This window comes from Meriones unguiculatus, chromosome 8 (genome assembly GCF_030254825.1).
Source record: "Meriones unguiculatus strain TT.TT164.6M chromosome 8, Bangor_MerUng_6.1, whole genome shotgun sequence".
NCBI classification, from domain to species: domain Eukaryota; kingdom Metazoa; phylum Chordata; class Mammalia; order Rodentia; family Muridae; genus Meriones; species Meriones unguiculatus.
Window position 1 is genome coordinate 59,406,654 of NC_083356.1, and position 15,598 is coordinate 59,422,251.

General features: G+C 36.4%; 1 protein-coding gene across 16 annotated transcripts in view; it reads right to left on the reverse strand.

Annotated features, from left to right (window-relative positions):
• Positions 1–15,598, reverse strand: part of Oxr1 (oxidation resistance 1) — a 423,086-nt gene that overhangs the window by 15,097 nt on the left and 392,391 nt on the right. The window contains exon 1 of one of the 16 annotated variants that reach the window (XM_060389511.1): positions 10,117–10,309. The exons of 14 other annotated variants lie outside the window; for them this stretch is intronic. In XM_060389511.1, coding sequence (XP_060245494.1) covers positions 10,117–10,200 — 84 coding nt within the window. In that variant the 5' untranslated portion in view covers positions 10,201–10,309. Of the gene's footprint in view, positions 1–10,116; positions 10,310–15,598 lie in introns of those variants that run through there. One more of the 16 variants, XM_021628407.2, reaches the window with a different exon arrangement.

The following is a 15,598-nucleotide window of genomic DNA, read 5'->3' on the forward strand; positions in this document are numbered from 1 at the left end:
TCCATACCCAAGGACCATGCATGAACTGAACCTAGGTCCTCTCCATACATGGAGAGGCAACGGGCAGCTCAGGCTTCTTTTGGTCCACTAGTAAGGGGTGTGGGGGTGGTCTCTGACATGGATTCTCTTGCTTTCTGATCACTTCCCCCTGAAGGGACTGCCTTATGGGGCCACAGGAGAAGAGGACAAACTCAGTCCTCAAGAGACTTGGTGAGCTGGGGAGGGTGGTTAGGGGGTTCCCCTTTTCTGAGGAATAGGGGAGGAGGAATTGGGGAAGAAGGGTGGGACTGGGAGGAGAGGAGGGAGTGGGTTACGAACAGAATGTAAAGTGAATTAATAAATAAATGAATTAAAAAATCATGGGAAAAATTTCTGATATAAAGTATTAAATTAAGACTTTCATTAATTTTTATGTTTTGGTAACTCACGATCTATGTGCAGAAGTTACTAGATTATCCTAAAAGGAACGATACCTTCCATTCTATATTGTGTATCACACTACTGATGGTTAAACATAGACTAGTAAGGCAAATAAGAACTTACACTTAAAAGCATGCTCACTCTGGCTACTGTCATGTCTTCAGTAATAAAATGGTTTGGATACATCACTAAATCCAGTGGAAAGACCAATCACGATTTCTCTATGCCACAGAATTAAACAGCACCCTGTAGTCTCTCTTGTCTTTGAAGAGCCCTCAGACGCAGAAAGCATTGTAAGCATTTATTTCCATAGTTATTAATGTAGATGTGGAATAAAATTTATACAACTCTATTTTAGATGGCCAAAAAGCAACAACAGTAGCAAACTAGGGAGTAGAGAAAGTAAAATTCAGTGTCGCTCTCAATCCCAGTCTCATGAAGAGAGTATGTCCATGCACCCGACAGTCTGCTGAGCGGACAGTGTTAGGACTCCTATGACTTACCGCTAGACCCACAGATCAAAAGGCCTCTCAGCTGTCTCTGGAGCAGCTTCTCCTGGTAACACATGGTGACTAACCAAGAACCACAGCCAGTCTATGGACAGAGCAAAGACCTCACGTGCTCAGTTCTAAATGTCATCATCACACCTCTCCCCTAAATGACACAGGGATCCTCAGGGAGGGGGTGGCATCCAGGAACCCTTGTTTTCCGGACATACCAGGTAGATGCACAGATGGACTCACTGTCAGTCCTCTTCTCCCCTCCTCACCGCTTGCTACTGGGACACTACACACAGAGGAATTTCAAATAATCTACATTTAAAATTTTCTTCCTAAACCCTTTAATCCTAGAACTGGGGAGGCAGAGGCAGCACAGCTCTGTGAGTTTAAGGCCAGCCTAGTCTACAGGGTGAGTGCCAGGAGATTCATAATAAAGAGACTTTGTTGCAAAAAAAAAAAAATAAGTAAATATGATTTCCTAATCATACAGATTACTCAGTTTCTCCTAAGAAAGCAGAAACTATTCAAAGCCCTTTAATTATAGAATATGTATGCTCTAATAGTTTTTAGGAATGCTAAATATAAAAAGTGAATCTCATAAAAGGAAAAATCCGATTTACACCCCATCAGGAGAAAAGACACCCATTCACACAATCTGTTGTACCTTAGTGTTTGTGTTCTTGAAGCAAAATGGCAGTTCTCAAGGAGTATAAACACAGTCGTTCAAGGTTCTTTTGGATTCATTCTTTCTTTGACAAATGAATATGAATTTACTGAGGATTTAATAGGGTTTTGTGAAACAGGTTTTTAACACTTAAGGAAATGAAAAGGTTAATATTAAACAACTCTTTTTCAAAGGCTTTATTATATTTATATATAATGTGCACACATGATATGTAGGTGTGGGCATGCATGTGCCAGCATATACATTGTGATCAAAGGGAAAATCTGTTCTATCAGTTCTGTCCTTTCACTGTGTGAGTTCCAGGGACAGAGTTCACACTGTCAGGGTTGATGGCAAATGCCAGGACCTGCTCTGCCATCTTGCTGGCCCTTACTCAGTTCTTTTATTGAATACCTAATGATTTTAAATTACTGATCTTTTTACTGATAAAGTTCATTCAATCACTATTATTTCTGACTTCAATGAACATTTTCAATGAATCTACTTAAGCCCTTATCATTTTTTAAAAGTGGCAGTTGTGAAGACCAAGGTGATTTATTCCAAGGGGTTAATATAAAACCCAGAGCTGTGTTGCTGTTACTGTTTTTAGGCAAGGTATGCACACCATATCTGACCCTCAAAGGCAGCAACCCCAAGAATAGGATTATATGATCCCATTCAAGAAACCTAATCAGTCAAGAAAACATACTATGAGAACGAGAACATGCTCAATTCAGGACCTCAAGAGGTTTACAAATTAAGATAAATCAAATATTGGCCATAATACATCATAACCTAATTTAGCATAAACACTAAATCAACTCTAGATACTAAAATTATCAGACGGAACTTTTATGCGCTTTTTTTTTTTAATTCTAAAACTAAGCAAGCAGGAAGAAATGCCTAAGCATATCTGAAAAATAACCAAGTAGGAACTTATACAATAAACAAACTATGAAACGATCAGTTATGTCAAAAAGCAGATACCCACAAGTAGCTTAGAAAAGTAGGAAACATACCTGCAACCACTCTGCAGACACAGTCTAAGAGCAAGGAGCGGAAAAGCTGAAGTGCTCAGCACAGGAAGGAGACTGATAAGATACTCATTTCAACTAGGTCCCAGTTAAAAAGAAAACACTTGAAAGGGTAATGCTGAGAAATTTCCAGAACTGATTAAAGATGGATCTACAGATTTAAGAAGCATTCTGTTCTCTAAACCCCCCCACATACACATACACACACACACACACACACACACACCACCTACTAATAATACTTCATAATATGTAAAGACACGGTTTTGTTTTGCTGTTGTTTCATTAAGTAACCAGTGAGAAAATTCACAAATCTCAACCTGGAGGCAAACTTTCCAGGAGCAGGTATGAATCCTCTGGGAGTGACAGCCTCTTCTTCAGGTCCTGAGGCTCCTTGTATAGGTAAGTGTGAACCCAGAATAAATAATTATCAAACAAAAGATCACAACATGGCAGAAAACAAATGGCCAACCTAAAATGGTTTATCCAAGTAAAACTATTTTGCAAGATGATGGGGGAAAAAAAGAAAAAAGAAAGAAAACCTCAAACCAACCATCCAGAAGACAGCTAGCTGTGCCTCAGCTATCCATGAGGAGCTGGGTCAGTGTGGAAGCCCAAACTCCCAGGTGCTCAAGTCACATACACTCCACCTCCTGTAGACTCTCGACCAGCCATGATGTACTTCCATATCTGACACAATGAAAATGCTAGACAATGTTTCAGAATAAGAAAACAATCTGTGCATGCTCAGCAGAGTTTTCTATTTTAGTATACTTTTACTTTTAGAGATACAAGCAAAGGGTGTTCATCATCAACAAGTCTTCAGAGAAGAAATTCATAGAGCAATGTCAACACGGAAAATGATCCCCAGAGGGTGATCTGAGATATATGCAATAAAAAAATAACTAAAATATCTAGTGTACCTGTATTTAAGTATTGGCTTAATAAAACAGTAAAAGTGTGACTTGTGAGAAAAGAACAATGAATACTTCAACAGCCCATAACTGGGAAAAGGGAAGGATGGGTAACAAAGGTATTAAGGATTCTTTTTATTGCTTAGAAAGAGAAATAGATTAACAAGACTTTTAAAGAACAAAATACTTGGAATTCTATGAAAAGCCTAACAACCATAACCACAAAAGAGCCTTTGTACCAAACAACACACCCTCCTCAAAGACTGGCGGGGAAATAAAGCTCACAGGAAATACAGCAATGTGCCCTTAGAAAAGTAGATCTATTGGACGGTGAGGTAGAACACATAATTTTGTATACTAAAAAGTGCAGAATGAAGGGAATTTTCCTACCTTAAACTATACCTTAAAAATATGTACTGCAAATATTAAGATAAGCACTAGAAAAAATTAAAATGAATATAATTGAAATGCTAACAAGTGAAAACATAAGCCATTTAATTAAAATGGCTGGAAAAGAGTGGGAGATCAATTCCCAAAAGACATAAACCACCAAAAGCCATACAAGAAGAGACAGATATAATTAGACCTATCCTTTAATTAAACAGAATCAAGAGCTAACTTCCAAAACAGGAAACACCAGGCCCATATGGATTTACTGATAAGTAAATGTCAAACATGGAAGGAAGAAATGAAACTAATTCTCCACAATCTCTTGTAGAAAATAGAAGCAGAGGAAATACTTACTAACTCATTCTGTGAGGCCAGCATTACCCTAATAAAAAAACAAATAAAGACATTACAAGAAAAGAAAACTATAAAACATTATCTCTCATGAAAATACATGCACACATATTTAACAAAATATTAGCCAGTGCCGTCAAATAATGCATGAAAATAAATATACATAATGATCAACTGAAATTTATTACAAGTATACATGGCTGGTTCAATACCTGAAAAGTAATTGAAATAACCCAGAAGCTAAAGAAAAATAGTGTGATCACAGTAATCAATAGGTAGGGAAAAATCCAATATACATTTATGATGAAAACAATCAGCAGTCTAGAAGCATAGAGGATGCAATTTGATAAGGAACATATAAAAAAGAATAATCCCGTAGTTACTATCACAAACAGCCAGGAGAAACAAGATGCTTTTGTGTTAAGACCTGGAGCAAGGCAGGGAGATTTCCCCTCAGTACTCCTATCCAACAGATTACAGGGAGTCCTGGATAACACAACAGAAACAAGAAATGAAATAGAAGACATGCACATTAGAAAGGAAGCAATTAAACCTGTCTTTTTTTTTTTTAAAAAAAGCTATCGATTGTGAATAAAGAAAATCTAAATATCAACTAAAACACTGCTGGGATTAGGTTAAGTGGCTGCAGCGTTTCTAGCATACCAGGGTGATACACAAAAACCAACTCCTTCCATTAACATTATTTCAGTTATAAATTATGAAATGCTTCAGGCAGAGACCGAATGAAGTGCATAGAAGATCTACATGAAGAAAAGCCTGGAATCCTGATGAAGAAAACAGAGGTTTAAGCAAATGGAGGTGTTCTATGTTCATGAGTAGGCGGAGTCATTCAATGTTACCAAGGTGTAAACCTTTCCCAATTCATCTACTGTTTCAACACAACTCCAACTCTAATTCCACCAAGTTAGTCTGTAGCTAAAAGGTATTCGAAAGTTGATCTGAAAGCTTTATACAGAAAGATCCAGAACAGCTGAGACAAACACCTGCAGCATCAATACTGCTCATTTTTGCAACTTAAGTTAAGCTGCAGCAAGCAAGAAAATAAGGCTGGCAACTAGCAGACAGATCCGTGCAACAGAACAGAAATATACCCACACAAATATGGCAACTGATTTTGGCAACAGAGGAAGGACAAGAATGGAAAGAGGATGGTCACTACCCCAGAGATCAGTACGGCAGAATGAGAAAAACAAATCTCATCTTGCACAAAAAAATTTAAAATAGGTCAAAGACCTAAATGGAAAATGAAAAAATAAGATTCTTTAAATATGTTGAAAACTCAAGGTAACCACAGGTTTGAAGAGTTATTTTTAAATGAATACCAAAAGAATAATCATGAATGAGAAAACTGAGAAGCTAGATATGATTAAAAAGTAACAATTCTATGAAGTCAAGCCACAAATGATTTCCTTTCAATACATAATTGAAAATGAATGAACCATTATCAAAAATAGATGAAAAAAGCAACATAGACAATAGGATATCATTATGTGCTTGTTAGAATGAACAAACCTCCAACAACTGACTGGATTTATACTTCCTGCTAGATAATACACAACAGTATAGCCATTCTGGAACCGTCTCATAAAACTAAACTCTTACCATTTAATTTGGTCTACCTGGTATTTACCTACATGTTTATACAGAATCTGAACGTCAATTCCTGTTTTGATAAATGCTCAAAATCCAAATCATAACAAAAACAATCCAGAATATATGAACAGTCAGAAATATAGATCTATACAATGAAGTACTATAGAGTAGTCTTAAATGCATACTGCTAGTATCCTATATGTATTGTTTCCACTATATGACTCTGAAAAATACAAATTTATAGAAACTGTTAAAAAGATTAGTGGGTGTCAGCACTTTAGACAGGGAATAGGGAATGAGTAAATATCCATCACCCCAGCAGTTTTTAATGAGGTTAAAGTGTACTGCGGTGCTACAATTACTCATTTGTCAATATAAAATATACAATATAAAAGAGAGTTCTTTCTAATGATACTCATGAGCATTGGATTATCATATGTCAATACTGGTTCATAACTCTTAGCAAATATACCTCACTAATGACATGTAGATAGTCGGGGAAATTGTATACAAGGGATTAAAAAATATGAGAACTATGCTTCCTACTTAATTCTTGTGTAAACCCTAAACCACTGCCTGAAAGACATGCTATGGCAATGGTGACAAAGTTTGTGGGAGTAACCAACTGGTATCTGATCTGTCTGAAGGCCCACTTCCTCAGATGGAATCCACACCCAACATTGTTTGGGTAACCAAGAATCTGAGACTAGGTGGCCTGGGGACACAGGGTAAACCGAAATACTGCCTTTAATAATGATGCTCTGCTATACTCATAGATTAGTGTCTTCCTTGTTCAACATCATCAGAGAAGTTTCCCCATGAAGCAGATGGAAATAAATACAGACCCACAGCCAGACATTATGCAGTGAGAGACCTTGAAAACTCAGCCCTAGATAGGATGTGTTCATCAAATCCCTCCCCTCAGCGCTCAGGAAACCCCACAGAAAAGGAGGCAGAAAGGGTGTTGTTTGCCTATATGGCTTCCACTTTAGTGTTGTTATGGGATTCCTGACTATGCAAATGAGAGGGTCTGTTTCTTGTGCCTTCTCTTGGGCTCTTTTCCTTTCGTTTGTTCTGTCCAATTCTGATGTACAAGTTTACTTTAGCTTATTGTATTACATTTTTATTATACTTTATAATTATCTCATAAAAGTAAATAAATGTAAACTCTATTCACTAAAATGAAAAATGAGTGAAATGATAAAAATATTCAGGTTAATAGTTATCAATTGAGAAAGATAGCATGAGACAGAAAAATCCCACAGAAATAAATGTAAAAGTGATGTGATAATTTTAATTTTGGGTAGCAGAATAAGATCTTCATTTTATTCTTATGCCTTATAATTTATTTAGCTATGATATACTTTCAACTAAGTCAAATACAATTGTCTAATTCCAGTATGTGGAAGTACTGTGACTGTCTAGAGAGGAAGATGCATTACTGGCTGTACAGCACCCTAAAAGGTCATTAGTACAGCAGCCATCACTACTACAGGTAGACAGCATGAGAAGGCAGAAAAAAAAAAAAAAAAAAAAAAGGAAAGGAAAAAGACAACCTGTTTTTTTCACATGAGGATAAACTAAAATAATCAAAATGGTGAAAATAAGGATAATAAAATGTTGGTATATAATGACTTTAATGTTGATGATAAATTGGGCTAAGTCTAAGTTTTTGTCAAATACTTTGAAGCAAATTACAACTTACATACACAAGCGTCTACCAAATACATGACTATCTCTCAGCAAATAAATGACTGGAGATTCAAGTTGAAGATGTCAGCATGAATTTTAAAATCATCTGTAAAGCTAAAAAAAAATAAAAGGAAAAAACCAGAGAGCTAAGCATGACTGAGAAATAGGGTTCTCATGAAAGCTAAGTTGCAAAGGGTTAATTTCAATCTATAAATTTTGTACGAGGAATACTTTCCCTATTATTATTATTATTATTAATGACTTAAAAATGTATTTATTTTGTGTATGTGTGGGTGTATATGTGCCACGGTGCGTATGTAGCGTCAGGGAAAAACTGTGAGTGGTAAGTCCTCTCCATGGGTCTGGGGAGTGAACTCAGCTCATCAGGTTTGGCAGGACGTATCTTTACCCATTGAGCCATCTTGCCACCCCTGTTAATATCTTTGAGTTAAATTATCTCATTTGTAAAATGAAAACATTTCTTATCAACATATGGGGTAACTATAAGATCAAATTTTTTTTTTCTTAACGACTATGTTTCTTACTTGTCATGTGTGTGGTATAGACAGACAAGCAATATTTCATTTTATTTTCTTCAGAACTTTGAAAATGCAGTCATGAGGTGAGCAGGCATGGAGGCATGGAGGCATGGATGGCTGCTGTACTAATGACCTTTTAGGGTGCTGTACAGCCAGTAATGCATCTTCCTCTCTAGACAGTCACAGTACTTCCACATACTGGAATTAGACAATTGTATTTGACTTAGTTGAAAGTATATCATAGCTAAATAAATTATAAGGCATAAGAATAAAATGAAGATCTTATTCTGCTACCCAAAATTAAAATTATCACATCACTTTTACATTTATTTCTGTGGGATTTTTCTGTCTCATGCTATCTTACTGGCTATGTAAGACAGTTTAAAGTGTATAACTATTGATCAGCTGTGTAAAACACATGAGGCATGTTAAAAAGCAGTGGCACAGAGAAGAAATATCAGCTTTCCTGTGTTCTGAAACACTGTTCATTTCTTAGGAGAAACATGTTTTGCTTTCAGTTTCAACACAGAAGAGCCTTGGTAAGGAAGTGTACCACAGCGACTCTCAACCATCTGTTACAAACCCACTGTACTAGAAGCCCTTCCCCTGTCCCACACTCTCAGGAAGACCTGTCTCAAGTAGGAAAACTGGGAACTGAGCTTGATTCATGTGAGGACACAAGTCAATATACCTAGAACACCTTCATTAGACAAACCAGTGAAGTGAAACCTTGCTGGCTTCCAGCTGAATCTATGCCACCAAATTTCACCTGAGTCCAGAGAACCCTCCATGCCTGCTCACCTCATGACTGCATTTTCAAAGTTCTGAAGAAAATAAAATGAAATATTGCTTGTCTGTCTATACCACACACATGACAAGTAAGAAACATAGTCGTTAAGAAAAAAAAAATCACCTGAGAAAAATCACAAGAGAGCCTCTTGAGAGAATGACAGGGCCGGTGAGGGCAGGAAGTGTGTGATGCAGCATTATGACCTACGAAGTTCAAAACACCCAAGATTTGCCCACATTTGTAATTAAAATACCTTAAAAATTAATTAGTATCTGTTTAAACTGTAAATACAGAATATGAATACCTTTATTGCTCCTCGTCAAAAACTCAAAAGGCTACGCTAAGTAGCTAACCTGATCACAACTTTAAAAATGTTTTTTTCCTGGTAAATAAAGCCTTCCGTGCTCTAGTGATAGAAAACTAGAAACCTAAAATTATAATTAAATAACATCAACTAACGCGATTTTGTTATATTTGACATGTTCAACAGTTAGGAGAGTAGTGACTTTGAAGCATTTTCTGAAGACACTGACAGTGTGTCTCTACTTAACTTCCTCAATTACAGCAAAACAATCGGCACTCATAAGGAAATACAGTCCTACATCACCATGGGAAAAAATTGACAGTACATTTCATAACACAATAATGTGTAAATAATGTAGAAAACAATTATATCGGAAACCAACAAGATTCCTTGAAATATGATTTAGTTTCTTGTATATAATGGTCTTTAAAGGTCTGTGTTAAGTAGCAGTGCTCAGGAACTTTCTGAATAGCTTTAAAAACCATCTGAGACTACAGAATAATAGCATTTTCTCAGACTGCCTAAATGATATTATAATGGAATCTAGATAGTGATCTATTAAATAAAATTGTTTTCACTCTCTTCTTCTAATCAAGAAAAAAAAATCTGCATCCTTTCCTACAAGATTACATTTAAATGAAAACGTTGAAGCAGTAATAAAGATCTGCTTTCCTTTAAGGTGAATTAAAAAAACACCATGTTTTTACAAAGCAAAATTCTAGTAACATTCACTCCCTTTTAAACAGTATTTAGAATTCTTAAATATATATTAAACTTGTCTGCAATCATATTAAGTTTTTACTCTATAAATACACTGCTTATACAAATACTACAATAGCTTTGCATAATGGCATTGACAGAAGACTGGCAGATACAGAAACTGCAGCAATTGATCAAAATTTACCAGAGTGTATTTATGATTAACTGGCTGATGTCGTCTCCCTTTTTTCCCATACCAGAGACGGGACATTTCCTTCCCAGGCCACATTAAGCTTCAGCAAATCACGGAAGAACTGTTTTCAAAAGCATTCTTCCTCTGTCAAAGATCAATTTCCAGCACCAGAGCCCTGCTACAGTGACAAAACAGTTTGCTAGCGACAAAGATTTGATTGACATGACAGAGAGCTAATCACTAAGTCGTATCCATTGAGCAAATAGTCCTGAGTGGAGACTGTAAAGCTGGGGAGGGAAGAGACTGTTTCCCATGCCTAAGTTTGGTTGCACTGCACCCAAATGTGCAAAGAAAAGGCTCAGAAGTTTAAAGAGGCAGAGCACATATTTCCATGGCACTAACAGAGAAACTAAAAGTGTCATGGTTACAAGTAATGCACTGTGTACACTTTCCAGAATTCCTCCCAAATCACACATATGACTGCAAAGAATAAAATGTTCTTTTTATTTTTATTTGTTCATATAGTTCCACAGTCCTGTTCTATTTCTTTTTTGTTAGACATTTATTCTTTGTAGCTAATAACTCTACAAAATTTAATCTTTAATGAGACTATTCATAGATAAATAAAAAGCTCATTTTATGTTTCCTAGCATATTATTTACTGAAAGATACTATATTTACTGTGGCTACATATACTATACTTCATTAATTAGGAGTACACGGAATATAAGCAGAAGCTTATTTTTAAAACATATGTGTAAACTATAGCCACATTTAATTTAGAAGTAAACTAAAATTGCCTGGAGCTCAGTTTTAGCTATGCTATAATGGTAATGTCCAGGTATTTCTTTCATTTTAAGGTAAACTTATCCGACCATCAACTTGCTATGTATAATAAACAAGGCCATTCCCTCAATACACACTACTCTTTAAGAACACACAGCACTGTGTCCCAGAGCTCAGCATGCAGTTATTGCGCTCTTCCCTGTACACCTGCTGTGCCCCTCCCTGCTACTCTCAACCACACTCCTTAAATATAAAACATATTCTGGTCATAGTCCATCCTCTCAGCACAAACTCCCATAACAAAGCCACCAAGCATACTAAAAAAATTGGGGGGGGGAGCATTTAAAAAACCTCTCTTAAGTACTAGAAATACAGAATCTTTCTGAAAGACAAAAATAGGTGCTTCAAAATGAAGTGTGATATGAAAACAAGCAGAAGATAACAGGCACAGCACAGCCTGTTCTGTATGCTGCCTAGAAAAGAGCCGCACCTGAGAAATGTGATCTCCCCGTGCTGACTCTAGACATGAAGACTCCCTTTATTTTTGCATAGTTTCAACTGGGTTGAGCATTTCATGACCAGGCTGAGAAAAGACTGTGAAACATTTTTGCTTGTACTCAATTTTATTTTGGGATTACCTAGTTCTTTAATAATGATGATGAGATTTAGGAAAATATACCTAAGATCATTTATGAGCCAGCAGCTCAGCAGACACCATGTTAAGTAATCAACTGCAGGTCTTAGTCGTGGTGCTCACTGGAAGCATCAGGGGTGTTACACTGATGTTCTTTGGAAAAATCGAATGAGGGACTATGGCAATAAATCTCATGACAGCTGTGTAAACAGAAGTGATTCCACACAACAGGAAGAAAAAAAAACCCAGAAATGTTATAATCGAGCTTAATGGTGTAGAGGACTAAGATTAGGTTAAATATTTACATTTATATAATCAAACTGGAGAACACTGAAAGTTATAATCAAAATCATCATATAAATAATTTGAAAACTTAAGCCATAAGTAGACTAAAATATCTGAATAATCCTTTGGGGGTTTATGTCATAATCAGGCAACATATTTCACTTAAACTTAAGTAGATGCCTGAGCTTTGAGTGACCGAGAAAGTCTGAGTAACATCAAATACTAAAAAGAGAATCAGGGTCTAGGAAACTAAACACCGAATGAATCACCAATTTATCAATGCTTTGGTAAGGGACAGAGGTAGAGAATAAGTCAGAGCCTCTTCTGTCAATAACAATCATTTAAAAAATGAAACCCCAGCTAGGCGATGGCACTGTTGGCAAAGGTGCTTGCAGCTGGATGACCTAATATCCAGGACCACCATGGTAGAAGGACCGACTCCTGTAATTTCTTCTGACTTCAGCAAATAGAATGGATACTTTTCAGATCCTTGTTCATAATACAATGATTATTCTTATCATTACAGGATCTAACTGCTGAAATTTGGCTAAACTTTCCCCTTTTTCGTGGGAGCAGACTTCTCCTGGTCAGTTTGTCCAGAGCTCACTTCTAAATCTCTAACATTTTTGCAACTCCTGTCCCCTCCAGGTCTTTCTATCTCTCCCTTCTTCCATCAGATTCCCTGCACTCTGCCCGAAGTTTGGCTATGAGTCTTAGTATCTGCCTCGATACCCTGCTGGGTAGAGTCCAACACAGCCAAAAATTCTGGGCGGAGGGGATCCTGCAGAGACTGATGAAACAACCAAGGACCATGCATGGAGAGGACCTAAACCCCCTACTCAGATGTAGCCCATGGGCAGTTCAGTCTCCATGGAGGTTCCCTAGTAAAGGGAGCAGGGACAGTCACTGGCATGAACTTGGTTGCCTGCTCTTTGATCACCTTTACCTCAGGCCACAGAGAAATAGGATCCAGACAGTACTGATGAGACCTGATAGGCTAAGGTCAGATAGTAGGGGAGGAGTCCCTCCCTTATCAATGGACTAGGGGAGGTACATAGAGGTGGAAGAGAAAGGGAGGGTGAGACCAGGAGGAGATCTGGCAGGGGCTACAGCCAGGATACAAAGTGAATGAATTGTAATTAATAATACTGGCTGAAAATAATAATAAAAAATAAAAATTAAAAATAAATCTCTAACACTGCACTTTCTTCCTACTGTCCTTTTATTTCTAATTCTGAAATTCCTACATCTTCTATGTACAGTCACAAGATTTAATATCTGTATTTTGTAGAGGAAGTATTTTTGAATATGTCTTTAAACTTTTCCTATTTAAACTGCACACCTTAGCAATTTTTGAGTGCCATGAATAAAAATGTTTTAACAAATCTCAGAACAGCGATGAAGGTAACACTTGGTCTGGAAATAATCTATAATGGCAAACAACGGAGTTAAGGCAAATTGTTCTGGGAAATGATTAAAAGGAATGATCAGTCCATCTTTCCACATTATTGCCATATATCCAAAACTTGGCTTTTCATTACTGATGTTCCCTTGAAGAAGGATAAACACAAATAGATAAAACATAGCAACAAAAGACTTTCTAAGGGAACTGCTCTAAGATGAAAAACATTGAGCTTTCAGGTCATAAATTTTCTATCACTGATGTTAAAACAAAAGACTAGTATAAAACACAAAGTGAGAACAGAGACAGCAGAAAAGTGTACTTTCTAGCTTATAAATCCACATCCAGAATTCATGAAATTTATAGCTAACACTATTACCCATGTACACCAGTTGTCCAAACACTCTGAAGAGTAATTAACCTAAATGGCTGAGGGGTCAGCTTTTATGTATTTCAACTCCCATTCCTTGGTCGCATTACCTATGTTCAAGTGCTCTAGTCACAAGGAAGTGCATTAGACCACGACAGGGAAGTGCATTAGACCACACAGTGCTGTTTCCAGGCGTAGAAAACAGCACTGCTACAAAGCAAACTTTTCCTACTGCTTTTTGTTTTGTTTTGAGTACATTTTCCTAGTACAAATGAGGAGGTACTAACTTATTTCCTCTTGTACTTAACTTTTATTGTTATCTTAAAACTTATACACATCATTGCTGTAAATAAAATTGGTGTCTTGCTAAATAATGCTATTTTTCTTTGTCCTATAATTATTTCAATGTTATTATATAACCCGCTATCACAATCAAATAAGACACAAACACCTGTTAGATTTATAGTTGCCTTATTTATATTCTACCTACACTCAACATCCATCTCCCAGTCCAGTACCATCCGCCTTAACCATTTCTAGTTGGGCTACCTTCCATCCATAAGCCCAAGATACTTGCTTTTATTTTTCATCTTGGTGCTTTCTGCCATCCTTGGAATCCTTCCTCCTGGTCCACATGGTTCCTTCTCCATGCTTACCCATCCTGGCTCCTCCTGCCTTTCTATCTGTTTTCCATGATTCTCTTGTTCCCAAAGCCTGGGAATCTTAGACACACCTACACCATTCTGCTCTGCCCAGGTTAGGCCTTTTAACCAACAATCAGGTATAATGTCTTAGGCAGGTTTACAAAACAAAGATAGGTGTACAGGGCAGTAACCAGATCTTGAGGGCCTGTAATTAGCATCAAAATATAAGCATCAGACCAACCCTCAACAACAGATCTTTGGGAATCAGAGAAATTTACCTTCTAAAACTAAGAATAGAGTTTAAGCACACAGTTACCATGTGACCACCATCCACAGCACAAGGAAGCTTGTGCCCAGCACTCCCCACGATTTCCTTCCTGCCTCTTTGCTACCCACCTCAATTTTTAGGAACCCTGAAAAGCTATGCATTTCAGCTGCTTTCACTCTTTTGACTTCAGGCCTTTCTCTTGTATTGCACAACTTATCTATGAGATTCATCCACATGATTGCTTATATTATTAGACATTTCTTTTTTATTGTTGTATTACTTAAAATTCTACAAATACCTATAAATATATCCATCTATTCTGCTGAGAGTAACTTAGGTCACTTCTAATTTAGAGCTATTACAAATAAAGCTGGAATTAAGAATAATAATTTATTACTTTAATATTAAAATAAATGTACAATATATGTGATTTCTTTCTCTTCATTATATTGATGATGTTGTATGTAACAAACATAATAATGTTAGACAGTTAAAACCAGGAACATAGCTTAAACAGAAGACATATCATGTATATCTTAATTATTATACATGCTAAGTACACACACAGTAAACTCATACACACAAGTAACAACAAACTTTAACCAAATGGATAATAAAATTTGACTCCACTTATTATCACATTTTAGCATCTGCTCTGTGTCTAATAACATTAAGAGATTAAGATAAGAATACCAAAACAATAAAAGCATTGTTACCCTAACAATATCCTAAGACAAAGCATAAAAAAATGACATATTCTCAAAAATTTTTATCTACAGGGGGCTTTGAAAAAGGCTTATCAGTATTAACATCAACAGTTTACAAACTCATTAAATTTAAGCACATAAAAATCTCTATTCTTTTATAAAGTTAGTAACAACTTATTGCCCTAACATTAATATCCCCAAATTCATGTTAAGATAAAGCTTGCTAGGTATGAAACTTGGAAATGACAGCTAATTTTTCTAAATATGCTAAATGGGTGTTCTTTCATGCAGGAAAAAAATATACAGATAAATTAAATAGGGAAGTCTTTATGACAACATAATAGCAATGTTATTTCTATCTTGCCATGTTATTTTCCTTTAAATATGCTAAAATATAC